General features: G+C 42.8%; 1 protein-coding gene across 2 annotated transcripts; it reads left to right on the plus strand.

The window, feature by feature from the left end:
- On the plus strand, window positions 1-26,936 carry LOC147359791 (glycosyl-phosphatidylinositol-anchored molecule-like protein). 2 transcript variants are annotated; one of them, XM_086337587.1, is made up of 5 exons: window positions 1-113; window positions 15,570-15,691; window positions 19,626-19,704; window positions 20,295-20,402; window positions 26,464-26,936. In XM_086337587.1, exons 2-5 carry the CDS (start codon window positions 15,680-15,682, stop codon window positions 26,760-26,762), a joined length of 498 nt encoding a protein of 165 aa, XP_086193713.1. In that variant the 5' UTR covers window positions 1-113; window positions 15,570-15,679; the 3' UTR covers window positions 26,763-26,936. The 2 variants fall into 2 exon arrangements, with proteins under 2 accessions (XP_086193713.1, XP_086193714.1); XM_086337588.1 differs by lacking the exon at window positions 15,570-15,691.

Raw genomic sequence — 26,936 nt, forward strand, 5'->3', positions numbered from 1 at the left:
GGGTGGAGGGTGGGTGCCGAGCCTGGGAGGCCTGTCCTCACACACCCGCGGCGGTCGCACTACCTATAGCCTGTGGAACCCCTTGGAGGTCGTGTCCGGGAAGGTGCCAGAAGGTTTGGACAAGACGAGGGTGGGGTCGAGAGGCAGTGGAAAGGAAATTCCACGGTGTGGCTGGGACACGGGGGCGGGGAAGTTCCACGGTTCTTGGCAGGACGCGCGTGTCAGGGAAGATTCCAGAAGGTCTTCACTGAGCACGGGGACTGAGGGTTCCAGAAGGTCTGCCGGCACATGGGATGCCCCCGGGGAACGTTGGGGACGCCTGGGAAGGACATGGAGCACGGAGACGTTTCTAGCAGCACACGACAGTTGTAGCCCAGAACAAGACGACGGGTGGAGAGTGAAGTCAGGGGCTTGTGGAGGAGATTAGGTGTCCGGAGCTCTGGGCAAGACACCGGGAGTGTTGACGCTTCTGGCAGGTTGGGCAAGGAACGGGAGGTGGGGGCTGTGCAGAGGCCCGGAGTCGGCCTGAGATCAGTGTCGGCAGATTCTGGGATTTGGCCCTGGGCCCTAGAACAAGGATGCGGGATCCTGCTGGCGCCACTCACACCGCAGAACCCCAAAGCACCCGGCGCCCATGGGGTGCCCCAGTCCATCTAGCAGCCTCGGCCCTGGGTACAGGAACCTCCACCTGGCACATAGCACTCCCTCCCCTTTGCGTTCTCGGCTGATTTTGCTTTAGGTCCTTCGTTTCGGGTTGAATTGGCCGTCACTTTCTTGGGTTTGGAGATGGAATACGGGACCCCGGGTCTGCAGCATTTCTGATGGATGCTTGTCTCCCTACTTTTCCTGCCGGGTCTTGAGGCTGTTTAGGTCTGGTTTTGTTTTGTAATATTTTTATTATCGTGGTGCCCAAAATAGGTTGTGTTTTCTACGGGGAATGAAGGGGGTGGGAAGTAGGGAGGGCATTATTATTTTGGAACTGTGTTCTTAATTTGCAGACAGGGGAGGTGACTCCTATCTTGCTTAATATCCCTGTAGTTAGGAATGGTACTCTGATTGAGGTTCACGGTCCCTTATGGACATGAAATCACCATCCTCCTCCATCTCTTACGGTCTCTTTTCCTGTTATCTTTTTTGCCTTCAAGTTCACACTGACTAATGCGAATGAGCCGTTTCCACATCTCGGTTCTATTACACCGTCTGCTTCGGGCTCTAGTTTCACGTGCTTTATTTCTAACTGGGATGTGCAGCTAACATGTCTTGTAGTGGGACCTGCCGGTAAGTAGACAGGGGAAGTCTTCTTGTGTTGAAGCATATTCATTTTACCTTCATTTTTGAAGTATCATTTCCCTTCATTAGAGTAGAGGTCCTGGTGCACAGTGTCTTCACTCTACAGCATTTGGAAGCGATTGTCCCTGAGGATTGTGGCAAGACCAGACATGGCTGCTGCCCGGAGGTACTGCCTGGGTATCCTCTGGCTCACGTTCACATTGTCCCTGACTAAGAATCGTTTTCCACTGTTCAGCTGTGGTCCGTCTAAGATTGATCTTCCTTGTGTGAGATTTCCTATTGACCTGCCACACTGAACTTTCTGGGCTGTGGGCTGATGGCCCAAGTCATCTTGGGAAATTGTCGTGTCTGGCATTATTTCTTCAGAGACTGGCGCTCTCTCTTTCCTCTCATTCCAGGACTCTGGTTAGGTGGATACTAGGTGTGGGACTCTGACCTATGAGTCCCGCTTTGGCTGTTCTGTTCATTCCTTTGTTTGCGTTTCTCTGGGTATCAGTTTGGATATTTTGTGTAAACCTTTCTTCACATTTCCTATTGCTCTGTTTTGTAGCATCTGCTTATCTGTTTGTCCCGTTCAGTGAGTTTTCATTTCAGATATTTTGTGTTTCTGTCTTAGGATGTTCGTTTCTTTCTCTTTCTGGAGGTTGTAATGCCTTCTAGGTTCCTTTGCCTGGTCTAATCAAGTTGATGTCAGCCCTATTAACAGAAGGAAAACCAATTTAATTTTGTATGTATGGAGGCCCGACAGCTATAGGACCTAAGAAGCAATCACAGGAAACTGTTTATGTGACCTTCTAGATAAAGGATTAATTATTTGAGAAGAATTTATAAGAAAGAGGGATTTTTCCCTGTGGTACTACATTAATGAAGAAGTAACAAAGTTTGTTTATGCCCCCATTCAGCCTCAGTATCTCCCTGTCTTCCACCATAAGGATGCTCTCCAATCCTCCTCACACAGGTGGAATACCTTCCCCTGGGAGTTTTGCCTCTTCCTTTCAGGGGAACAAAGTAGGATCAGAGCATGTCCTCTTGTACTGGGTGTTTGTTAAGTCATATTGAAGCAAAGTAATCATTATGCAGAGTTGGTGTATTTTGTGGAGGCGTGCCTCGGGCCCTCTTAGTGTCCTCTTCAGCTTAACCTGGAATGTTCACACGTTAAAGCTGAGGTGGCAGGTGTCCCCATTTTTCATTGAATTACACGCTTAGTCTTGAACAGAGGCCAGGTAAGTAATTGTGTCTCATTCTAGGGGGCAGTGATGCAGCTGACGTTCTAAGTTAGCCCTACATTGTGGGAGAAGCTGGGTATTTAATGAGGCATTGCCATGGAAAAAGAAGGAAGTAACGGTGAATGATGGGAGCCAGTGGTAAACCAGTTTCTGAGTGTTGAGTGCGGCCAGCATAGCAGAGCTCTCATGTCAGATTTGAAGTGTTTACCTAGAGGGCAGGTGGTGGCAAATTGACAGACTTTCCTGGTTTGCGGTTTGAAGGTCTTGAGTGATGGTCCTGAGTGGCCCACATGGCAACAGGCACCATGACTGTCTATACATGAGCTGTTGTGGTAATTGCTGAGAAGTTTAGACAGAGTTGTCCACCTGTATTGCATGGCTTTCAAAAAAGGACAGCTTTAGTTCTTAATGACCGCAAGTCAAGAGGGTGGGAAGAAAACAGGAAATTTTAGTTTGGAAGGATGTAGCCAAATTATGAGGGAACAGGACTAGAATTCAGGGTTTAGTCCAGTTTACAGTTCAGAAACATAACCTCAAAGGTAGACAGCAGAAGTAGAACCTGATATTCATTCAGCGGTATTACCAAAACATAATTTTTTCTCTCCTCGGATACCCCCATTTCTGTTGGAGACAACCATAGTGAGACTGCATTTGCCAGTTAGTCTAGTTGCAGTCAACTTGGCTTGATCATTCCAATGAGTGCAACAAGAATCGAGGTTGACCATGTAAAATTTAAAACACTGCTGGAACTTTTCATGAGGAGTGACTGATTGGACTTCTGAAGCCCGCTCGAGGCTGAGGAGCCAGTTCAGTTATTTGCCATCAGATGTTGTCTGCAATACCTAAGGTTTGGGTGAATTTGTCCTTTCTCGAGGGTCCCAGACCACCCTGAAGTTCCTGTGCTTGTCAGGAAGTGACCTTCCTTAGTGACCTGGGAGGACTGCCAGAAGCCTGTAAGCAAGCTGGGTATGTGCTCAGTCGCTCTGACACGTGCGACTCTTTGCACGCCTGTGGACTGTGGCCCCCCAGGCTCCTCTGTTCATGGAATTTCCCAGGCAAGAATTCTGAAGTGGGTTTTCATTTCCTTCTCCGGGGGAAGCTTCCTGACTCAGGGATCAAACACACATCTCCTGCATTGGCAGGTGGATTCTTTTCCGCTGAGCCACCGAGGAAGCCTCATGATCATCTCTAGGTCCATCCATCTCTACTGCTGAAGATGGCATTATTTAGTTCTTTTTATGGCTGAGTAATATTGCATCATCTTTTTCACCTCTTCCTTTGTCAGTGGACATTTAGGCTGCTTCCATGTCTTAGCTATTGTAAATAGTACAGCAGTAATCATTGGGGTACCTGTGTGTCTTTGACTTATGAGTTTTCCCAAATCTATGCCCAGAAGAGGGATTGCAGGATGATATGCAGCTGTGATAGTCACTGTTTAAGGAACCTCCATTCTGTTCTCCCGAGTGCGTCACCAATTTACATTCCCATCAACAGTGTAGGAGGCTTCCGTTTTCTCCACAGCCTCCCCAGCATGTATTATTTGTAGATTTTTATATGATGGTCCTTCTGACGAGTGTGACGTGATATTTCTTCACTAGAGTTTTGGTTTCCATTTCTATAATAATTAGTGATACTGAACATCTTTCATGTGCCTTTTGGCCACCTTTATTTATTTATTTTAGATGAATACCTATGTGGGTCTTCGGCCCACTTTTCATCTTTTAATATCTATATTGTGATGTTGATTCTGTTTGTACATTTTGGAGATTGACCCCTCGTCTGTCTCATTGTTTGCGAATGTTTTCTCCCATTCTCTAGATTGTCTTTTCATGTTGTTTATGGCTTCACTTGCCGCGCAAAAGCTTTTAATGTGACCTGGTTTAATTTTGTTTTATTTCCATTACTCTAGTAGACAGATCCGCAAGGGATCGCTGTGATAGATGTCAAAAGTGTCCTGCCTGTGTTTTCTTCTGGAAGTTTTATAACGTCCGGTCTTATGTTTAGGTCGTGAATACATTTTGAATTTATGTTTGTATGTGGTATGAGAAATGTTCTAACTCCATTCTTTCACGTGTAACCGTCCCGTTTGCCCAGCACTGCTTAGTCAAGAGACTGTCTTTTCTCCATTTTATATTCTTGCCCCTTTCACTGTACATTAACTTACCGTAGATGCGTGGCTTTATTTGGGGATTTTTATCCTTTCCCACTGATCTGTATTTCTCTCTTTCTGCCAGTACCTTCCTCTCTCTGAGGACTGTATGAAGTATGGCTACAGTCTGGGAGTGTGGGAAGTCTGGGAGTGTGATTCCTCCAGCTCCACTATTCTTTCTGAAGATTGATTTGGCTGTTCCAGAACTTGTATATTTCCATGCAGATTTCAAACATTTTTTGTTCTAGTTCTCTGAGAAATACCATTAGTAATTTTCTAGGAATTGTATTGAATACGTAGATGGTTCTGAGTATGAGAGACAATTTGACAATATTGATTCCTCTGAAGCAAGAACATGGTCATATCGTTCCCTCTGTTTGTGTCATCTTTGATTTCTTCCATCAGGATCTTACAGTTTTCAAAGTAGAGGTCTTTTGTCTCCTTGGGTATGTCTATTCCTAGGGTTTTCACTCTTGTTTTCTCACTGTTATGTGATTATTTATTTCTGACTGTGCGGAGTCTTCTTTCCTGTGCAGACTTTTCTCTAGTTGCATCACGGGGGGCTGCTCTCAGGTTGTGGTGCATGGCTTCTCATCACACTGGCGTCTCTTCTTACAGAGCTTGGGCCCCTGGGCTGGATGAGTTCAGGAGTTGCCGCTCCTGGACTCTTGATCGCAGGCTCAGTAATTGTGGCACGCACAGGCTTCGCTGTTCTGCGGCATGCGGGATCTTCCTGGACCTGGGATTGAAGTGGTGTCTCCTGCACAGGCAGGTGGATCATTTACTCTGTAAGCCACCAGGGAAGCCCTGGGGTGTCATTGTCTTTTTTTTTTTTTAACTTCTTTTTTTTTTATTAAAGGATAATAGCTTTACAGAATTTTGCTCTTTTCTGTCAAACCTTAACATGAATCAGCTGTCAGTTTACATATATCCCCTCCCTTTTGAAACTCCCTCCCATCTCCCTCCCCATGCCACCCCTCTAGGTTGGTACAGAGCCCCTGTTTGAGTTTCCCGAGCCATACAGCAAATTCCCGTTGCCTGTTGATTTTACATATGGTAACATAAGTTTCCATGTTGATCTGTCCATACATCTCACCCTCTTCTCTCCCAATGTCCATAAGTCTATCCTCTATGTTTGTTTCTCCGTTGCTGCCCTGTAAAAAGTTCTTCAGTACCACTTTTCTAGATTCCTTGTATATGTGTTAGGATAGGATACTTATCTTTCTCTTTCTGACTCACTTCACTCTGCCTAATAGATTCTGAGTTCATCCACCTCATCAGAGCTGACTCAAGTGTGTTCCTTTGAATGGCTGGATAATATTCCATTGTGTATATTTACCACAACTTCTTTATCCATTCATCTGTCGATGGACATCTAGGTTGCTTCCATGTTCTAGCTATTGTAAATAGTGCTGCAGTGAACAATGGGGTACATGTGTCTGTTTCAATTTTGGTTTCCTCAGGGTTCACGCCTGAGGAAGGAGTGGGATTGCTGGGTCATATGGTGGCTTCATTCCTAGTTTTTTAAACAATCTCCATACCGTCTTTCATAGTGGCTGTATCCATTTAAATGCCACCAACAGTGCAAGAGCGTTCCCTTTTCTCCACACCCTCTCCAGCATTTACTGTTTGTAGACTTTTTGACGATGGCCATTCTGAGTGGTGTGAGGTGATACCTCAGTATAGTTTTGCTTTGCCTTTCTCTTATAATGAGCGATGTTGAGCATCTTTTCATGTGTTTGTTAGCCACTTGTATGTCTTCTTTGGAGAAATGTCTGTTTAGTTCCTTTTCCCACTTTTTGATTGGGCTGTTTGTTTTTCTGGTATTGAGTTGTATGGGCTGCTTGTATGTTTTGGAAATTAATCCTTTTTCAGTTGTTTCATTTGCTGTTATTTTCTTTCCATTCTGAGGGTTGTCTTTTCACCTTGCTTATAGTTTCCTTTGCTGTGCAAAAGGTTTTCTGAGGTCCCACTTGTTTACTTTTGTTTTTATTTCCGTTACTGTAGGAGGTGGGTCATAGAGGATCTTGCTTTGATTTATGTCATCGAGTGTTGTGCCTATGTTTTCCTCTAAGAGTTTTATAGTTCCTGGCCTTACATTTAGGGCTTTAATCCCTTCTGAGTGTATCTTTGTGTGTGGTGTTAGGAAGTGTGATAATCTCATTCTTTTGCATGTAGCTGTCCAGTTTTCCCAGCACCATTTATGGAAGAGGCTGTTTTGTCACCATTCTATATTCTTGCCTTCTTTGTCAAAAACGAAGGTACCCGTAGGTGCATGGGTTTATTTCTGGGCTTCCTATCTTATTCCATTGGTCTATATTTCTGTTTTTGTGCCAGTACCATACTGTCTCGATGACTGTGGCTTTGTAGTTTAATCTGAAGTCAGGAAGGTTGAATCCTCCAGCTCCATTCTTCTTTCTCAAGGCTGCTTTTGCAACTAGGGGTCTTTTGTGTTTCCATATGAATTGTGACATTTGTTGTTCTAGTTCTGTGAAAAAGTGCCATTGGTGATTTGGTAGGGATTGCAGTGACTGTGTAGTTTGTGTTAGTAGTACAGTCGTTTTCACAATATTGATTCTTCCTCCCCAGGAACATGAAATATCTCTCCATCTGTTGATGTCATCTTTGATTACTTTCATCAGTGTGTTACAATTTTCGGTATAGAGTTTTTTGTCTCCTTAGGTAAGTTTATCCCCAGATACTTAATTCTTTTTGTTGCAATGGTGAATGGGATTGATACCTTAATTTCTCTTTCTGATTTTTCATTGTTAGTGTATAGAAGTGGAGTGATTTCTGTGTATTGGTTTTGTATCCTGCAACTTTGCTAAACTCACTGATCAGCGGTAGTAGTTTTCTGATACTATCTTTAGGGTTTTCTATGTACAGTATTATGTCATCTGCAGACAGTGAGAGCTTTACTTCTCTTCATATCTGTTTCCTTTCCTTTTTTTTCCCTTCTCTGACTGCTGTAGCTAGGACTTCCAAAACTATGTCACATAATAGTGGTGAAAGTGGGCACCCTTTTCTTGTTCCTGATCTTAGGGGAAATGCTCTCATTTTTCACCATTAAGAATAATGTTTGCTGTAGGCTAGTCATATATGGCCTTTACTATGTTGAGGTAGGTTCCTTCTGTGCCCATTTTTTGAAGAGTTTTCATCATAAATGGGTGCTGAATTTTGTCAAAGACGTTTTCTGCGTCTATTGAGATGATCATATGATTTTTGTATTTCAGTGTGTTAATATGGTGTATCACATTGATTTGCATATATTGAAGGATCTTTGCATCCCTGGAATAAACCCAGCTTGATCACAGTTTATGAGGTTTTTGATGTGTTGCTGAATTCTGTTTGCTAAAATTTTGTTGAGGATTTTTGCATCTATGTTCATCAGTGATATTGTCCTGTAGTTTTCTTATTTTGTCTTGTCTTTATCTGGTTTTGGTATCAGAGTGATGGTGGCCTCGTAGAATGAATTTGGAAGTGTTCCTTCCTCTGCAATTTTTGGAAAGTGTTTTAGAAGGATAGGCATTAGCTCTTCTCTAAATGTTTGATACATTCTGCTGTGAAGCCATCTGGCCCTGGGCCTTTGTTTTTTGGGAGATTTTTGATCACAGCTTTAGTTTTAGTGCTTGTTACTGGGTTGTTCATAATTTCTATTTCTTCTTAGTTCAGTCTTGGAAGATTGAAGTTTTCTAAGAATCTGTCCGTTTCTTCCAGGTTATCCATTTTATTGCCATATAGTTGTTCATAATAGTCTCTTATAATCCTTTGTATTTCTGCATTGTCTGTTATAACCTCTGTTTTTTTCATTTCTAATCTTATTGATTTGATTCTTCTCTTTTTCTTTCTTCTTGAATCTGGCTAAAGGTTTCTGAATTCTGTTTATCTTCTCAAAGAACCATCTTTTAGTTTTGTTAATCTTTACTCTTGTTTCTTTCATTTCGTTTTCATTTATTTCTGCTCAGATCTTTATGATTTCTTTCCTTCGACTAATTCCTGGGGGCGGGGGTTGTTCTTCTTTTTCCAGTTGTCTTAGGTGTAAATTTAGTTTGTCTATTCGAGGTTTTTCTTGTTTCTTGAGGTAGAATTGTATTGCTATAAACTTCCCTATTAGAACTGCTTTTGCTGCATCCCACAGGTTTTGAGTTGTGTTTTCAATTGTCATTTTTTTCCAGAAATTTTTTGATTTCCCTTTTGATTTCTTCAGTAACCTGCTGGTTATTTAGAAACGTGTTGTTCATCTCCGAGTGTTTGTGTTTCTTATAGTTTTTTTTTCTTTTTGTAATTGATATCTAGTCAAGCGTCCTGGAGAATGTTCTATGTGTCCTTGAGAAGAAGGTGTACTCTTCTGCATTTGGATGGAATGTCCTGAAGATATCAAGGAGGTCCATCTCATCTAATGTATAATTTAAAACTTGTGTTTCCCTATTAATTTTCTGTTTCAATGATCTTTCCATTGGTGAGAGTGGGGTGTTAAAGTTTCCTAGTATTCTTGTGTTCCTGTCAATTTCTCTTTTATGTCTGTTAGTGTTTGTCTTATGTATTGAGGTGCTCTTATGTTGAATGCATAGATATTTACAATTGTTATGTCTTCCTCTTGGATTGAGCCCTTGATCACTATGTAGAGTCCTTCTTTATCTCTTGTAATCCTCTTTAATTTAAAGTCTATTTTGTCTGACATGAGGATTGCTACTCCAGCTTTCTTTTGCTTCCCATTTGCATGGACTATAGCTTTCCATCCTCTCACTTTCAGTCTATATGTGTCTTTAGGTCTGAAGTGGGTTTCTTGTGGACGGCCTATATATGGGTTTTGCTTTTGTGCCCATTCAGCCAGTCCGTATCCTTTGGTTGGAGCATTTAGTCCATTTACATTTAAAGTAATTATTGATATATATGTTCCTATTGCCATTTTCTTAATTGTTTGGGACTTTGTAGATCTTTTTTCCTCTTTTGCATTTCTTGGCTATATAAGTCCCTTTAACATTTGTTGTAAAGCTGGTCTGATGGTACTGATTTCTGTTAAGAAATGAGATCCTTGCTGGTTGGGTAATCTTGGTCGTAGATTATTTTCCTTTCAGTACTTGAAATATATCCTGCCATTCCCTTCTGGCCTTCGGAGTTTCTGCTGAACAATCAGCTGTTAAGCGTATGGGGTTTCCTTTGTATGTTACTTGTTGCTTCTCCCTTGCTTCGTTTAATATGCATTCTTTGTGTTTAGTCTTTGTTAGTTTGATTAGTATGTGTCTTGGCGTGTTTCTCCTTGGGTTTACCCTGTATGGGAATCTGTGCCTCTTGGACTTGATTGACTATTTCGTTTTCCTTGTTGGGAAAATGTTCAAGTATAATCTCTTCAAAAATTTCCTCATACCCTTTCTTTTTCTCTTCTTCTTCTGGGACCCCTATAATTCGAATGCTGGTGAGTTGAATATTGTCCTACAGGTGTCTGAGACTGTCGTCAGTGGTTTTCATTCTTTTTACTTTATTCTGCTCTTCAGAAGTTATTTCCACCATTTTATGTTCCAGCTCACTGATTCGTTCTTCTGCATCAGATATTCTGCTATTGATTCCTTCTAGAATACTTTTAATTTCAGTAATTGTGTTTTTTGCCTCTGTGTGTTTATTCTTTAATTCTTCTAGGTCTTTGTTGATTGAATCTTGCATTTTCTCCATTGTGTCTTCAAGGTTTTTGATCATCTTTACTATCATTATTTGTAATTCTTTTTCAGGTAGTTTGCCTATTTCTTCTCCATTTATTTGGACTTCTGTGTTTCTAGGTTGTTCTTTCATATGTGTAGTATTTCTCTGCCTTTTCATTACTTTTTAAAATTTATTGTGTTTGAGGTCTCCTTTTCCCAGGCTTCAAGGTTGAATTCTTTCTTCCTTTTGGTTTCTGCCTTCCTAAGGTTGGTCCAGTGGTTTGTGTAAGCTTTTCTTGGGGTGAGATTTGTGCTGAGTTTTTGTTTGTTTGTTTTTCCTCTGATGGGCAAGGCTGAGTGAAGTGGTAATCGTGTCTGCTGACGATTGGGTTTGTATTTCTGTTTTGTTCGTTATTTAGATGAGACATGTTGCCCAGGGTGCTACTAGTGGTTGGGTGATGCTGGGTCTTGTATTCAAGACCTTTTGTTTCCTTTGTGTGACTTTTCACCATTTGATACTCCCTTGGGCTAGTTCTCTGGTAGTCTAGGGTCTTGGAGTCAGTGCTCCCACTCCAAAGGCTCAAGGCTTGATCTCTGGTCAGGAACAAGATTCCGCAAGTGGTTTGTTATGGCATTCAGTGAGACTAAAACAAATATCCCAAAACAAGAAACCAAAGATGAACCCCACACAAATGGGGTTTGGCAGTTACAAAATCAGGCAAATAAGGATTAAAATAATGGAATGTACACACATACACCCATGAGCTAATGAAAATAGTCCAGCAAAAATAAAGTACAGTAGATTAACCTGGCAAACAAAGGAAATTAAAAATTATATTTAGCAGTTAAGAACAAAACTAACTAAAGCACGAACTGGAAAACAAAACTAAAGCAAGGTGCCGAGTGGGGAATAAAGCAATGAAAACACAACCCACAGATATGTTGAGAGGAAAGGAAAGAAAGAAAAGAAGGAATAGTTGTGCGAAGTTAAAAAGAGGTAGATGAAGATTTACATACATTAAAGGTTAACTGCAAGGGGAACAGAATAGTCAGAAAGGCAAAGAAAGGAATACATGTAGAAAATATATGATATGTTTCAAAAAATGAAAATTGAAAATTGGAAAAAGAGGAAAGTAAAAAATCGAAGAAGAATGAAAAAGGAAAAAAATAAAAAAGGAAATCTCCACAGAACTGCAGAAGCCCATCGTAGAGGCAGAGGTTTATAACACTAAAAAGTGTGACTGAATATACATGTATACATATACACCCATCAGTTCAGTTCAGTTCAGTCACCCAGTCGGGTCTGACTCTTCGCGACCCTGTGAACTGCAGCACACCAGGCCTCCCTGTCCATCACCAACTCCCGAAGTTCACCCAAACTCATGTCCATTGAGTCGGTGATGCCATCCAGCCACCTCATCCTCTGTCGTCCCCTTCTCCTCCTGCCCCCAATCCCTCCCAGCATCAGAGTCTTTTCCAATGAGTCAACTCTTTGCGTGAGGTGGCCAGAGTACTGGAGTTTGAGCTTTAGCATCAGTCCTTGGAAAGAATACACAGGACTGATCTCCTTTAGAATGCACTAGTGGAACTCCTTGCAGTCCAAGGGACTCTCAAGCTTCTTCTCCAACACCACAGTTCAAAAGCATCAATTTTTCGGTGCTCACCTTTCTTCACAGTCCAACTATCACATCCATACATGACCACTGGAAAAACCATAGCCTTGACTAGACAGACTTTTGTTGGCAAAGTAATGTCTCTGCTTTGGAATATGGTATCTAGGTTGCTCATAACTTTCCTTCCAAGGAGTCAGCGTCTTTTAATTTCATGGCTGCAGTCACCATCTGCAGGGATTTTGGAGCCCCCCAAAATAAAGTCTGATACTGTTTCCACTGTTTCCCCATATACACACATAAACAAAATCAAAACAGTCCAACAAATATAAAGTACAATAGATTGACCCAGCGAACAAAAGAAACCAAAAATTATATCTACCAGAAAAAAACTAACTAGAGAACGAACTGGAAAGCAAAACTAAAGCAAGGTGCCAATTGGGGAATAAAGCAATGAAAATAAAGCTATCAAATATGTTGAGAAGAAAGAAAGAAAGAATAGATGTGCAAAGTTAAATAGAGGTAGATGAGGAAGATTTATATACATTTAAGATGAACTTCAAGGGGGAAAGAATAGGAAAAGCAAAGGAATAAATGAAGAAAAAATAATAGGTTTTAAAAGTTTTTTTAAAGAGAAAAGAAAAAGAAAAAAAATGAAAACTCCACAGAACTGCAAAAGCCCATTGTAGAGGCAGAGGCTTATAACAACTATAAAAAAAAGTGACTGAGAAAAAAAAAGCTCAACAGGTTAACCAGATTTCATAGTACAAAGAAAATTGATAACTACAGTGGTGAGGGGGGGTGGAGGGAAAGAAGAAAAATCCAAAAGAATATACAGAAGAAGTCAAAACATAAGAATAATAAATGTTTTTCCATTACTTCTTTTTCTGCTCTGATTGGTGTGGCCAAAATTTCCAAAACTATGTTGAATAGTAGTGGTGAGGGTGGGCACCTTTGTCTTGTTCCTGACTTGAGGGGAAATGCCTTCAATTTTTCACCATTGAGGATAATGTTTGCTGAGGGTTTGTCATATATAGCTTTTATTATGTTGAGGTATGTTCCTTCTATTCCTGCTTTCTGGAGGGTTTTTCTCATCAATGGATGCTAAATTTTGTCAAAGGCTTTCTCTGCATCTGTGGAGATAATCATATGGTTTTTATCTTTCAATTTGTTAATGTGGTGTATTACATTGATTTGTGGATATTGAAGATTCCTTGCATCCCTGGGATAAAGGCCACTTGGTCATGATGTATGATCTTTTTAATATGTTGTGCGATTCTGTTTGCTAGAATTTTGTTAAGGATTTTTGCAGCTATGTTCATCAGTGATATTGGCCTGTAGTTTTCTTTTCTGGTGGCATCTTTGTCGGCTTTTGGTATTAGGGTGATGGTGGCCTCATAGAATGAGTTTGGAAGTTTACCTGCCTCTGTAATTTTCTGGAAGAGTTTGAGTAGGATAGGTGTAAGTTCTTCTCTAAATTTTTGGTAGAATTCAGCTGTGAAGCTGTCTGGTCCTGGGCTTTTGTTTGTTGGAAGATTTCTGATTACAGTGTCAATTTCTGTGCCAGTGATGGGTCTGTTAAGATTTTCTAGTTCTTCCTGGTTCAATTTTGGAAAGTTGTACTTTTCTAAGAATTTGTCCATTTCTTCCAAGTTGTCTATTTTATTTGCATATAGTTTCTGATAATAGTCTCATGATCTTTTGTATTTCAGTGTTGTCTGTTGTGATCTCTCCATTTTCATTTCTAATTTTGTGGATTTGATTTTTTTCCCTTTGTTTCTTGATGAGTCTGGCTAATGGTTTGTCAATTTTATTTATCTTCTCAAAGAACCAGCTTTTGTTTTTGTTGATTTTTGCTATGGTCTCTTTCGTTTCCTTTGCATTTATTTCTGCCCTAATTTTTAAGATTTCTTTCCTTCTACTAACCCTGGGGTTCATAATTTCTTCCTTTTCAAGTTGCTTTGGGTGTAGAGTTAGGTTATTTATTAGACTTTTTTCTTGTTTCTTGAGGTAAGCCTGTATGGCTATGAACCTTCCCCTCAGCATTGCTTTTACAGTGTCCCGTAGGTTTTGGGTTGTTGTGTTTTCATTTTCAGTCATTTCTATGCATATTTTGATTTCTTTTTGATTTCTTCTGTGATTTATTGTTTATTCAGCAGTGTGTTGTTCAGCCTCCATATGTTGGCATTTTTAATAGTTTTTCTCCTGTAATTGACATCTAATCTTACTGCATTGTGGTCAGAAAAGATGCTTAGAATGATTTCAATTTTATTGAATTTACCAAGGCTAGATTTATGGCCCAGGATGTGATCTGTCCTGGAGAAGGTTCCATGTGCGCTTGAGAAAAAGGTGAAATTCATTGTTTTGGGGTGAAGTGTCCTATAGATGTCAATTAGGTCTAACTGGTCTATTGTGTCATTTAAAGTTTGTGTTTCCCAGTTGATCTGTCCATAGGTGTGAGTGTGGTATTAAAATCTCCCACTATTATTGTGTTACTGTTAATTTCCCCTTTCATATGTGTTAGCCTTTGTCTTACATATTGCAGTGCTCCTATGTTGGGTGCATATATATTTATGATTGTTATATCTTCCTCTTGGATCGATCCTTTGATCATTATGTACTGTCCATCTTTGTCTCGTTTCACAGCCTTTGTTTAAAGTCTGTTTTCTCTGGTATGAGTGTAGCTACTCCTGCTTTCTTTGGTCTCTGTTTGCGTGGAATATCTTTTTCCGGCCCTTCACTTTCACTCTGTGTCCCTTGTTTCGAGGTGGGCCTCTTGTAGACAACATATATAGGGGTCTTTTTTTGTATCCATTCAGCCAGTCTTTGTGTTTTGGTTGGGGCATTCAACCCATTTACATTTAAGGTAATTATTGTTAAGTATGATCCCGTTGCCATTTACTTTATTGTTTTGGGTTCGAGTTCATATACCCTTTCTGTGTTTCCTGTCTAGAGAAGATCCTTTAGCATTTGTTGGAGAGCTGGTTTGGTGTCGCTGATTTCTCTCAGCTTTTGCTTGTCTGTAAAGCTTTTGATTTCTCCTTTGTATTTGAATGAGATCCTTGCTGGGTGCAGTAATCTGGGCTGTAGGTTATTTTCTTTCATTACTTTAAGTATGTTCTGCCATTTTCTCCTGGCCTGAAGAGTTTCTATTGAAAGATCAGCTGTTATCCTGATGGGAATCCCCTTGTGTGTTATTTGTTGTTTTTCCCTTGCTGGTTTTAATAGTTGTTCTTTGTGTTTGATCATTGTTAATTTGATTAATATGTGTCTTGGGGTGTTTTGCCTCGGGTTTCTCCTGTTTGGGACTCTCTGGGTTTCTTGGACTTGGGTGATTATTTCCTTCCCCATTTTAGGGAAGTTTTCAACTGTGATCTCCCCAAGTATTTTCTCATGGCCTTTCTTTTTGTCTTCTTCTTCTGGGACTCCTATGATTCGAATGTTGGGGCATTTAACATCGTCCCAGAGGTCTCTGAGGTTGTCCTCATTTCTTTTAATTGTTTTTTCCTCTCTGTTTCATTTATTTCTACCATTCTATCTTCTACCTCCCTTATCCTATCTTCTGCCTCCATTATTCTACTGTTGGTTCCCTCCAGAGTGTTTTTGATCTCATTTATCGCATTATTCATTATATATTGACTCTTTTTATTTCTTCTAGGTCCTTGTTAAACCTTTCTTGCATCTTCTCGATCCTTGTCTCCAGGCTATTTATCTGTAACTCCAATTTGTTTTCAAGATTTTGGATCATTTTCACTATCATTATTCGGAATGCTTTATCAGGTAGGTTCCCTATCTCTTCCTCTTTTGTTTGGTTTGGTGGGCATTTATCCTAATCCAGATTGGAAAAGAAGTAATACTCTCACTGTTTGCAGATGACATGATTCTCTACATAGAAAACCCTAAAGACTCCACCAGACAATTACTAGAGCTAATCAATGAATATAGTATAGCTGCAGGATATAAAATTAGCATACAGAAATCCCTTGCATTGCAATACACTAACAATTAGAAAACAGAAAGAGAAATCAAGGAACAATTCCATCCACCATTGCAACGAAAAGAATAAAATTCTTAGGAATATATCTTCCTAAAGAAACAGAAGACCTATATATAGAAACCTATAAAACCCTGATGAAAGAAATCAAAGAGGACACAGACAGATGGAGAAATATACCGTGTTCATGGATCAGAAGAATCAATATAGTGAAAATGAGTATAATACCCAAAGCAATCTATAGACTCAATGCAATCCCTATCAAGCTACCAATGGTATTTTTCAGAGAACTAGAACAAATAATTCACAATTTGTATGGAAATAGAAAACACCTTGAATAGCCAAAGCAATCTTGAGAAAGAAGAATGGAACTGGAGGAATCAACCTGCCTGACTTCAATCTCTACTGCAAAGCCACAGTCATCAAGACAGTATGGCACTGGCACAAAGACAGAAATATAGATCAATGGAACAAAATAGAAAGCCCAAAATAGAAAACACACCTATGGACAGCTTATCTTTGACAAAGGAGGCAAGAATATACAATGGAGAAAAGACAATCTCTTTAAACAAGTGGTGCTGGGAAAACTAGTCAACCATTCATAAAAGAATGAAACTAGAACACTTTCTAACACCATCCACAAAAATAAACTCAAAATGGATTAAAGATCTAAACGTAAGACCAGAAACTATTAAACACCTAGAGGAAAACATAAGCAAAAGACTCTCCGACATAAACCACAGCAGGATCCTCTATGACCCACCTCCCAGAATATTAGAAATAAAAGCAAAAATAAACAAATGGGACCTAATTAAAATTAAAATCTTCTACACAACAAAGGAAACTATAAGCAAGGTGAAAAGACAGCCTTCAGAATGGGAGAAAATAATAGCAAACGAAGCAATGGACAAAGAATTAATCTCAAAAATAGACAAACAACTCTTGCAGCTCAATTCCAGAAAGATAAACGACCCAATCAAAAAGTGGGCCAAAGTACTAAACAGACATTTCTCCAAAGAAGACATACAGATGGCTAACAAACACATGAAAAGATGCTCAACATCACTCATTATCAGAGAAATGCAAACCAAAACCACAATGAGGTACCATTTCACGCCAGTCAGAATGGCTGCTATCCAAAAGTGTACAAGCAATAAATGCTGGAGAGGGTGTGGAGGAAAGGGAACCCTCTTACACTGTTGGTGGGAATGCAAACTAGTACAGCCACCGTGGAGAACAGTGTGCAGATTCCTTAAGAAACTGAAAACAGAACTGCCATATGGACCCAACAATCCCACTGCTGGGCATACACACCGGGGAAACCAGAATGGAAAGAGACACATGGACCCCAGGATTCATCGCAGCACTGTTTATAATAGCCAGGACGTGGAAGCAATCTAGATGTCCATTGGTAGACGAATGGATAAGAAAGCTGTGGTACATATACATAACGGAATATTACTCAGCTGTTAAAAAGAATACGATTGAATCAGTTCTAATGAGGTGGATGAAACGAGCCTATTATACAGATTGAAAAAAGCCAGAAAGAAAAACACCAATAGAGTATACTAAGGTATATATATGGAATTTAGAAAGATGGTAATGATAACCCTGTATGCAAGACAGCAAAAGAGACACAGATGCATTGAACAGTCTTTTGGACTCTGCGGGAGAGGGTGAGGGCGGGATGATATGAGAGAATGGCATTGAAACATGTGAATTATCATATGTGAAACGAATCTCCAGTCCAGGTTCGATGCACGATACAGGGTGCTCGGGGCTGGTGCACTGGGATGACCCAGAGGGATGGGATGGGGAGGGAGGTGGGAAGGGGGTTCAGGATGGGGAACACATGTACACCAACGGCAGATTCAAGTCAATGTATGGTAAAACCAATACAATATTGTAAAATAAAGTAAATTAATTAATTAAAAAACAGAATAATAAATGTTTTTCTTGAGTGGCTGCTGTCAGAGTCCTTTCCCTCACTGGGAGTCACAGTCCACCTCACCTTCCTAGGATGCCCTCCAACACTATGCTGGTCTCTGGACCTGCTGCAGGGGCATCTCATATTCTAATCTGGTCCTACTCCTGTGTGTTCTTGTTTTCAGTGTCCACAGCTATCAGAACTAGTGCATTTTCTTTTGTGAGAGCTCTCAATGTCCTTTTATGTATACTGTAGACACAGAGTCTGCCTAGTTGATCCTGTGGATTTAATCTGCAGCTTGTAAGGCTGGCAGGAAGGTTTTGGGTCTTCTTCCTTAGCCACACTGCTCCTGGGTTTCAATTGTGGCTTTATTTCCACCTGTGCATGTGGGTTGTCCTTTGGGGTTTGCTCCTGAGGCTGCCCTAGAGGACTTGGATTGCCCCTGAGAGGGCCAGGTGTGGAGGTGGTGCACCTGCTTGGTTCACAGGGGTTCTGGCAGCACAGGTACTCAGGGGAATTGGCAGCTAGGGCAGCGGAAAATATAGTGCCCTAGAAGGGTATGGCAACCAGTACTAGCCCATCTGCTGCAGTATTCTTGCCTAGAGAACCCCCTTCCCTGACAGAGAAACCTGGCAGGCCACAGTCTACAGGATCGCAAAGAGTTGGGACACTACCGAAGTGCCCCTGTGTGTGTAGATACAAGACTTTTTTGCCTGCGGCAGCTCTGCCCCAGTTAGAGTTGAACGTGAAGGTGGCACAGCTGCTTGGCTTGCGATAACCCTGGAGCACCAAGTGTGCAGGGACATGGACTGCCTCTGCCACAGGAGTTATGGCCCTATCAGAGTCTTTTTTTCAAGCCTCTTGTAGCTGGTGATCAGAAGGCCTCTTTGGCCAGTCTTTCTCCGTAGTTCCGCCCATTCAGGCACTTAGAGGATTCCCTTGCCTGGGGTCCTTCTCTGTTGTTTGGCGCATCAGGCACATAGAGGGGCCCCCCTGCCTGGGGTCTACTTTGTAGATCGGCACATTAGGCACTTGGAGAGGCACCCTGGGTGGGGTCCTCCTCTGTGGTTCAGTGTGTCAGGCTGACGGGGCCCCTGGGGACGGGGAGGGAATATCCGGAAGGACCGTAGACATTGGAGGCTTCAAGGTTGCTGATGAGTCCCCACAAGGAAATGTTTCAGGTGCGGGCACTCCTGGTGCTGGGGGGCTTTCCCTCCAGCCAGTGCTGGTGTGTGGGCTTGGGTGACGAGCCGCAGGGCCTCCCCTCTAGAAATGTGGAGCCGTGTGACCCCCAGTCCCCGGGAGACATGATGGCATGTGGTCCATGCTTCCTAGCACAGGCACTGGGCTTCTGGCTTCTTCTCCACTAGTTCCTCTTCTCTTGTCACTGCCCTCTACCTGTCTCAGAGCTCATACAAGTTAGAAGTAGTTGAATGGAGCATGTTCCATGTGACCTCTTCACACAGGTCAGCCTTGAGGTCAGGACACCACAGGGAGATCAGGGGTTCCTTGTGGACGAGGAGACAGCCCCAGACCACTCTGAGTCTCACGCTCTGCCTGATGGAGAGTAGGAGCATGTCTTCATCTAGGATGAAGGCTTGAGCGAGGTGAAGCCACTGTGTGTAGGAAAGGGCTGCAAGCTCGTCACTACCCAGAGCCATGCTCAGCCGAGAGCCAGAGGTGCTGGAAGGTGGGAAGGGTGGCCAGGACTCGTGCTGCTCAGATGAGAGACCAGAAGTGGCTACAAGAGCCACACACTTGCTGACTTGTGCCCTGGCTTTCCTCACCTACAGGTTCAAGCCCTCACAGGGATGATGCTCCTCTTTGCCTTCCTCCTCTTCATGGGATTGCCACTGGGCTTCGTCGAGCCCTGTGAGTATCAGTGCTTCTGTTTCTTGAAGAGGATGAGACTTGACTTTATTGGGGTCATTTTAAGGGTCTGAATGGAATTTTCACCATTTTAGCCAGCTGAGATCTCCATCTTAGCAATTGTGCAGTTGGTGAGCACAGGGTGTCCAGGAGCAGGGGGAGGGTCAGGATGGAGGGAAGCCCCTCTAAGGACCAGTGGATGCAGGGCCGCAGGGTGGGCACGGGGGAGTCTCTGGCTGTGGCCCTTCCTCTTTGGAACAGGCGGGCATGGCTGGGTGCAGGGAACTCAGGGAGGCTTTGGTCCCTTATGACTACAGGCTCTGCGTGAAAAGGTGGGTCCATCAACAGAGCAGAGGCTCACAGTCCTGACAGCTGGGAGCTTTCCTGAGAACCTGTCTCTGAGAAGAAAAAACTCCTGGGTGTACCTGGCGTCCTGGTGTCCAGGAAGCTCATGCTGCCCAGGCTCGGAGCCCACTGAGGACTGAGCTGTGTAGCCTCAGGGAGTCCTTGAGGCTGAGGGAAGGGGCCGGCTGCTGGGCAGATGCAGTGAGTGGCAATGAAGGTGGAGTCTGACTCTGTTCTCTTTTATCTAGGGACCTTTAACGTACAATGCCATGAGTGTATCGTGAAAAACACCTTCCATTGTCCAGTTAAGAGAACGTGTCCTTATGATATTAGGCGCTGTTTTACTGTCTCCATGCGTAAGTACCAGATTATCTTCTTACTCCTTAACGAGTCACCCCATCAATGCAGTTTCAGGGGACAGCACCACTCTTTTCTCTCTCTGTACCCATCCCGAGAGCGTGTTTCTTTGTTGAGGCTCAGCGCCATTAAAGGGCAGGCAGTAATAGCCTCTTGCAGAGACACATAGCCTGCCACGTGGGCCCATGTGTCCACAGGTGTCCTGCTGTGTCTTCAGGGGCTGGAAGGACTGCTGCCACTCAAGGCCTCCACTCCTTGGCCATCCCTGGTCAATGAGGTAGATTCCCCAGTGCAGCTTAGGCAATTCCTTGTTTCCCACAGGAGCGTGGTCCTCCGGCAAGGTTTTCCAACAAAGCAGGCCCAAAACGTGGATGCACCTAGATCCCTCAGGAAAGTGCTTACCACACAAGGAGCTGATGTAGAAGGGCCGTGGCAACTGCAGATTATCAGCAGAAGACCGTGCTATAGGCGCTTTCTTATTGAGGGTCTGTATGATCTTTAGGACATCAGCAAAAACATATTTCCTGGTCTCCATTCATTTCTGGGTCCCTAGATTCCTTATGACAAGTAATGAACAGAGTGACTCCTTTGTATAGCTTCCTTTCAAGGGACTGTAAACTTACTTAGGGAGGCCAGGTGCCTAGATAAGTTGGCAGTGTAGATGGAAAATCATCCCCAGGTGAAGTTGTTGATGAGGTAATGAAAATTCTAGTGGACCTGAATATTCTTGCTTACTCGAGAAGTTTAGGCACTGGGGACTTCCCTGGTGGTCCAGTGTTAAGAATCTACCTTTCAGTGCACGGGACGTGGGTTCAACCCTGGTTGGGGAACTGGGATCCCACATGTGGCAGGGCGGTTAAGGCCATCTTCTACAACTAATGATCCCTCATGCTCTGGAGCCCGTGGGCCACAAGGAGAGAGAAGCCTGGGTGCCACAAGGAAAGCTCCCACATCCTGCATCTAAGACCTGATGTGGCCCAAACTATGGAATACATAAACATTTTTCAAAAGAATTTAAGGCCTTGTAACAAAGAGGAACCGGATGTCAAATTGTCAACATCCATTGGATCTTCGAAAAAATTAGAGTTCCAGAAAAACATCTACCTGTGCTTTCTTGACTATGCCAAAGCCTTTGACTGTGTGGATCACAGCAAACTGTGTAAAATTCTGAAAGAGATGGGAATACCAGACCATCTGACGGGCCTCTTGAGAAATCTGTATGCAGATCAAGAAGCAACAGTTAGAACTGGACATGGAACAACAGAGTGGTTGGTTCCAAATCAGGAAAGGAGTATGTCAAGGCTGTATATTGTCACTGCTCACTTAACCTATATGCAGAGTACATAACGAGAAACGCTGGGGTGGATGAAGCACAAGCTGGAATCAAGATTGCCGGGAGAAATATCAATAACCTCAGATACCCAGATGACACCACCCTTATGGCAGAAAGTGTTGATGAGAGTGAAAGAGGAGAGTGAAAATGCTGGCTGAAAACTCAACATTCAGAAAACTAAGATCATGGCATCTGGTCCCATCACTTCATGGCAAATAGATGGGGAAACAATGGAAACAGTGAGAGACTTTATTTTGGGGGGCTCCAAAATCACTGCAGATGGTGACTGCAGCCATGAAATTAAAAGACATTTGCTCCTTGGAAGAAAAGCTGTGGCCAAGCTAGACAGCATATTAAAAAGCAGAGACATTACTTTACCTACAAAGGTCCATCTAGTCAAAGCTATGGCTTTTCCAGTAATCATGTATGGATGTGAGCTTTGGACTATACAGAAAGCTGAGTGCTGAAGAATTTATGGTTTTGAGTTGTAGTGTTGGAGAAGACTCTTGAAAGTCCCTTGGACTACAAGGAGATCCAACCAGTCCATCCTAAAAGAAATCAGTCCTGAACATTAACTGGATGGACTGATGCTGAAGCTGAAACTCCAATACTTTGGCCACCTGAAGTGAAGAACCAACTCACTGAAAAAGACCCTGATGCTAGGAAATATTGAAGATGAGTGGAGAAGGGGACGACAAAGGATGAGACGGTTGGATAGCATCACCACTCAATGCACATGAGTTTGAGTAAACTCTGGGAGGTGATGATGGACAGAGAAGCGTGGCATGCTGCAGTCCGTGGGGTTGCAAAGAGTCAAACATGACTGAACTACTGAACTGAACAAATAAAAGTTTGTGTGCACCAGGACTCATGTGAAAGGAGCAGTGACCCCACAAGAGACCAAGGCAGACTTGCTTGTGAATGTTCGAGAGTCTCTGGCAGAGGTGTGGGTTGACAGTGGCCTGCTGTGGGGTCAGGGGCACAGGCCACAGCAGTCCTGGGAGGTGTAGCATGTTGGCGTAAATCCTCTTGGAGGAGATCACCATTCGCCTGACCATAGAGCCTGCAGCCTATCATAGACACTACAGACTCCAGGACTGGGCTGCCTTAGACCAAACTACAGTGAGGGAGCACCACCCCACCCATCAGCAGAGAATTGGATTAAAGGTTTACTGAGCAAGGCCCTGCCCACCAGAGCCAGACCGGGTCTTCCACAAAGCCAGTCCTTCCCATCAGGAGGTTTGCACAAGCCTCTCATCCCCATCCATCAGAGGCCAGACAGAATGAAAACCACAATCACAGAAAACTAATCAAAAAGGTCACATGGATCACAGCCTTGTGTATTTCAATGAAACTCTGAGCCACGCAGTGCAGGGCCACCCAAGGCAGATGGGTCATGGTGGAGAGCTCTAAGAAAACGTGGTCCACTGGAGAAGGGAATGGCAAACTACTTCACCATTCTTGCCTTGAGAACCCATGAACAGTATGGAAAGGCAAATGATACTGAAAGATGAACGTCCTAGGTTAGTATCCAATATCCTACTGGGAAGAGCAGAGAAATAGCTCCAGAAAGAATGAAGAGGCTGAGCCAAAGCAGAAACAACCCTGCGTTGTAGATGTTTGGTGGTGAAAGTCTGAAGCTGTAAAGAACACTATTGCATAGGAACCTGGAAGGTTAGGTCCATGAATCAAGGTAAATTGGATGTTGTCCAACAGGAAAGTGGTCAAACCAGAGATGGCAAGAGTGAACATTGACATTTTAGGAATCAGTGAACTAAAATGGACGGGAATGGGAGATTTAATTCAGATGACCATTATATCTACTACTGTGGGCAAGAATCGCTTAGAAGAAATGGAGTAGCCCTAATAGTCAACCAAAGAGTCCAAAATGCAGTACTTGGGGGCAGTCTGAAAAGTGACAGAATGACCTTGGTTTGTTTCTGAGACAAACCATTCAACGTGACAGTAATCCAAGTCTTATGTCCCAGCCACTTATGCCAAAGAAGCTGAAGTGGAACGGTTTTATGAAAACCTACCAGACCTTCTAGCATGTGTGCATGCTAGTTGCTTCAGTTGTGTCCGACTCTCTGCAATTCTGTGGACTGTAGTCCGCCAGGCTCCTCTGTTCATGGGATTATTGAGGCAGGAATACTGGAATGGGTTGCCGGGCCCTGCTCTAGGGGATCTTCCCGACCCAAGGATCAAACTTAGATCTCTTACATCGCCTACATTGGCAGGCAGGTTCTTGACCACTAGTGCCATCTGGGAAGCCCCACAGACCTTCTAGAACTAACACACACACCGAAAGATGTCCTTTTCATCATGGGGAATGGAATGCAAAAGTAAGAAGTCAAGGGATATGTAGAGTAATAGACAACTTTGTCCTTGGAGTACAAAATGAAGCAGGGCAAAGGCTAACAGAGTTTTGCCAAGAGAATGCACTGGTCATAGCAAACACCCTCTTTCAACAACACAAGACGTGAGTCCACACGAGGACATCACCAGATGATCAATACCAAAATCCAATTGATGATATTCTTTACAGGCAAAGTTGGAGAAGCTCTATACAACAGTAAAAACAAGACCCAGAGCTGACTGTGGTTCAGATCATGAACTGCTTATTGGAAAATTCAGACTTAAATTGTAGAAACTAGGGGAAACCACTCGGCCACTCTGGTGTGAGCTAAATAAAATAATTTGTACAGTAGAAGTGACAAATAGATTCAAGGGATTTGATCTGAAAGACCGAGTCCCTGAAGAACTATGGATGGACGGACGTTCATAACATTGTACAGGTGGTGGTGACCAAAACAGTCCCCAAGAAAAACAAACGCAAGAAAGCAAAATGGTTGTCTGAGGAGGCCTTGCAAATAACAGAGAAGAGACGTGGAAGACAAAGGAGAAAGGGAAAGATGTATCCACCTGAATGCAGAGTTCCAGAGAATAGCAAAGAGAGATAAGAAAGCCTTCTTAAGTGAACAGTGCAAAGAAATAGAGGAAAACAATAGAATGGGAAAGACCAGAGATCTCCTCAAGAAAACTAGAGATACCAAGGGAACATTGCAGGCAAAGATGGGCTCCATAAAGGGCAGAAATGGCAAGGAGCTAAGAGACGCAGAAGAGACAAAAAAGAAGCATCAGGAACACACAGAAGAACTATACAAAAAAGGTCTTAATGACCTGGATAACCACAACGGCATGGTCACTTACTTAGAGCCAGACATCCAAGAGTGTGATCCAGTGGGCCTTTGCAACCATTGCTAAGAGCAAAGCTAGTGGAAGTGATGGAATTCCAGCTGAGCTCTTTCAAACCCTAAAAGATGATGCTGTTGAAGTGCTACACTCAATATGCCAGCAGATTTAGAAAACTCAGCAGTGGCCACAGGACTAGAAGAGGTCAGTTGTCACTCCAGTCCCAAAGAAGGGCAACACCAAAGAATGTTCAAATTGCTGCACTATTTCACTCATTTCACATGCTAGCAGGTTGATGCTGAAAATCCTTCAAGCTAGGCTTCAACATTACAGGAACCCAGATCTTCCAGATATACAAGGTGTATTTAGAAAAGGCAGAGGAACCAGAGATCAAATTGCCAACATCTGTTGGATCATCGAAAAAGCAAGAGAGTTCCAGAAAACCATCTCCTTCTGCTTTATTGACTACACCAAAGCAGTTGACTGTGTGGATCACAACAAACTGTGGAAAAATCTTAAAGCGATGGGAATACCAGACCACTTTACCTGTCTCCTGAGAAACCTGTATGCTGGTCAAGAAGCAGCAGTTAGAACCAGACTTAACAACGAACTGGTTCAAAATTGGGAAAAGAGTACATCATGGCTGTATATTGTCACCCTGCTTATTTAATTTATTCAAAGATTACATCATGCAAACTTCCAGGCTGGATGAATCACAAACTGGAATCAACACTGCCAGGAGAAATATCAGCAACCTCAGATATGCAGATGGCACCACCCTAATGGCAGGAAGTGAAGAGGAACTAAAGAGTCCTGATGAAGATGAAAGAGAAGAGGGAAAAGGCTGGCTTAGAACTCAACATTCAAAAAATGAAGATTATGGCCTGCAGTCCCATCACTTCATTGCAAATAGATGGGGGGGAAAATGGAAACAGTAACAGATTTTATTTTGTTGGGATCCAAAATCACTGAGAATGGTGACTGCAGAATGGTGAAATTAAAAGATGCTTGCTCCTTGGGAAAAAAAGGTGTGACACATCTAAAACAGCACATTAAAAAGCAGACACATCACTTTGCCGACAGAAGTCCTTATAGTCAAGGCTATGGTTTTTCCAGTAGTCGTGTATGGATGTGAGATCTGGACCAAAGAATTGATGCTTTTGAACTGTGGTGTTACAGAAGATCTTGAGAGTCCCTGAAGCTCCAGTACTTCGGCCACCTGAGGCAGAGTCGGTTTATTGTAAAAGACCCTGAAGCTGGGAAAGGTTGAAGGCAGGAGGAGAAAGGGGATACAGAGGATGAGATGGTTGAATGGCATCATGAGTCAGTGGACACGTGTTTGAGCGAACTTCAGGAGATAATGAAGGACAGGGAAGCCTGGCGTGCTGTCTTCATGGGGTCGAAAAGAGTCAGATATGACTGCACGACAGAACAACAACAATATTTAGGGATGGAGCTAGTTAAGATAACTGTGCTTCGATATTTGGATGTTGAAAGCATGAAATCTGTGATTTTCATTTCTGTTTCTTTTTTAGGTTTGAATTCTCGGGAAATACTCGTTTACAAGAACTGTACATTTAACTGCACATTTCTGTATAGAGCCGAAGAGCCTCGGGAAACCCCCAGAAGAAAGACGACTCATAGATTTAACAGTTTCTATTGGGTTCATTGTTGTGGTTCGAACATGTGCAATTTTGGAGGACCTACTAATCTGGAGAGGGACATCACACTCGATTATCCACTTGAAGAGGATATCGAAGGAAATGCGCAATTGGTACAATCCACTGTGTTCCTAAGCATCGTCTCCATCCTGGTCAGGAACACACTGACGTGAGAGGCCTCCTTTGGGGGGGCTGACTATCTCCCCATCTCTCACAAGGTAGCTGTCCTTTACTGTCTTGTGAGCCAGACACTGACCCCTGGAGCCCCGAGTTGATGAGTTCCCCATTTAGGAATTGTTTCCAGAGAGAAATAAACACCAGAATCGTTCAGGTTCTGTGGACTCAGA

Source organism: Bos grunniens, chromosome 14, assembly GCF_055505025.1.
Source record: "Bos grunniens cultivar Pamir isolate PY7600 chromosome 14, Bosgru_T2T1.0, whole genome shotgun sequence".
Taxonomy (NCBI): Eukaryota; Metazoa; Chordata; class Mammalia; order Artiodactyla; family Bovidae; genus Bos; species Bos grunniens.

Excerpts from the sequence above, each read along its gene's own strand:
- LOC147359791 (XM_086337587.1), top strand. Across the intron at positions 19,705-20,294 it reads ACTGGGCTTCGTCGAGCCCT|GGACCTTTAACGTACAATGC; the intron begins GTGAGTATCAGT and ends TCTTTTATCTAG. Across the intron at positions 20,403-26,463 it reads CTGTTTTACTGTCTCCATGC|GTTTGAATTCTCGGGAAATA; the intron begins GTAAGTACCAGA and ends TTTCTTTTTTAG.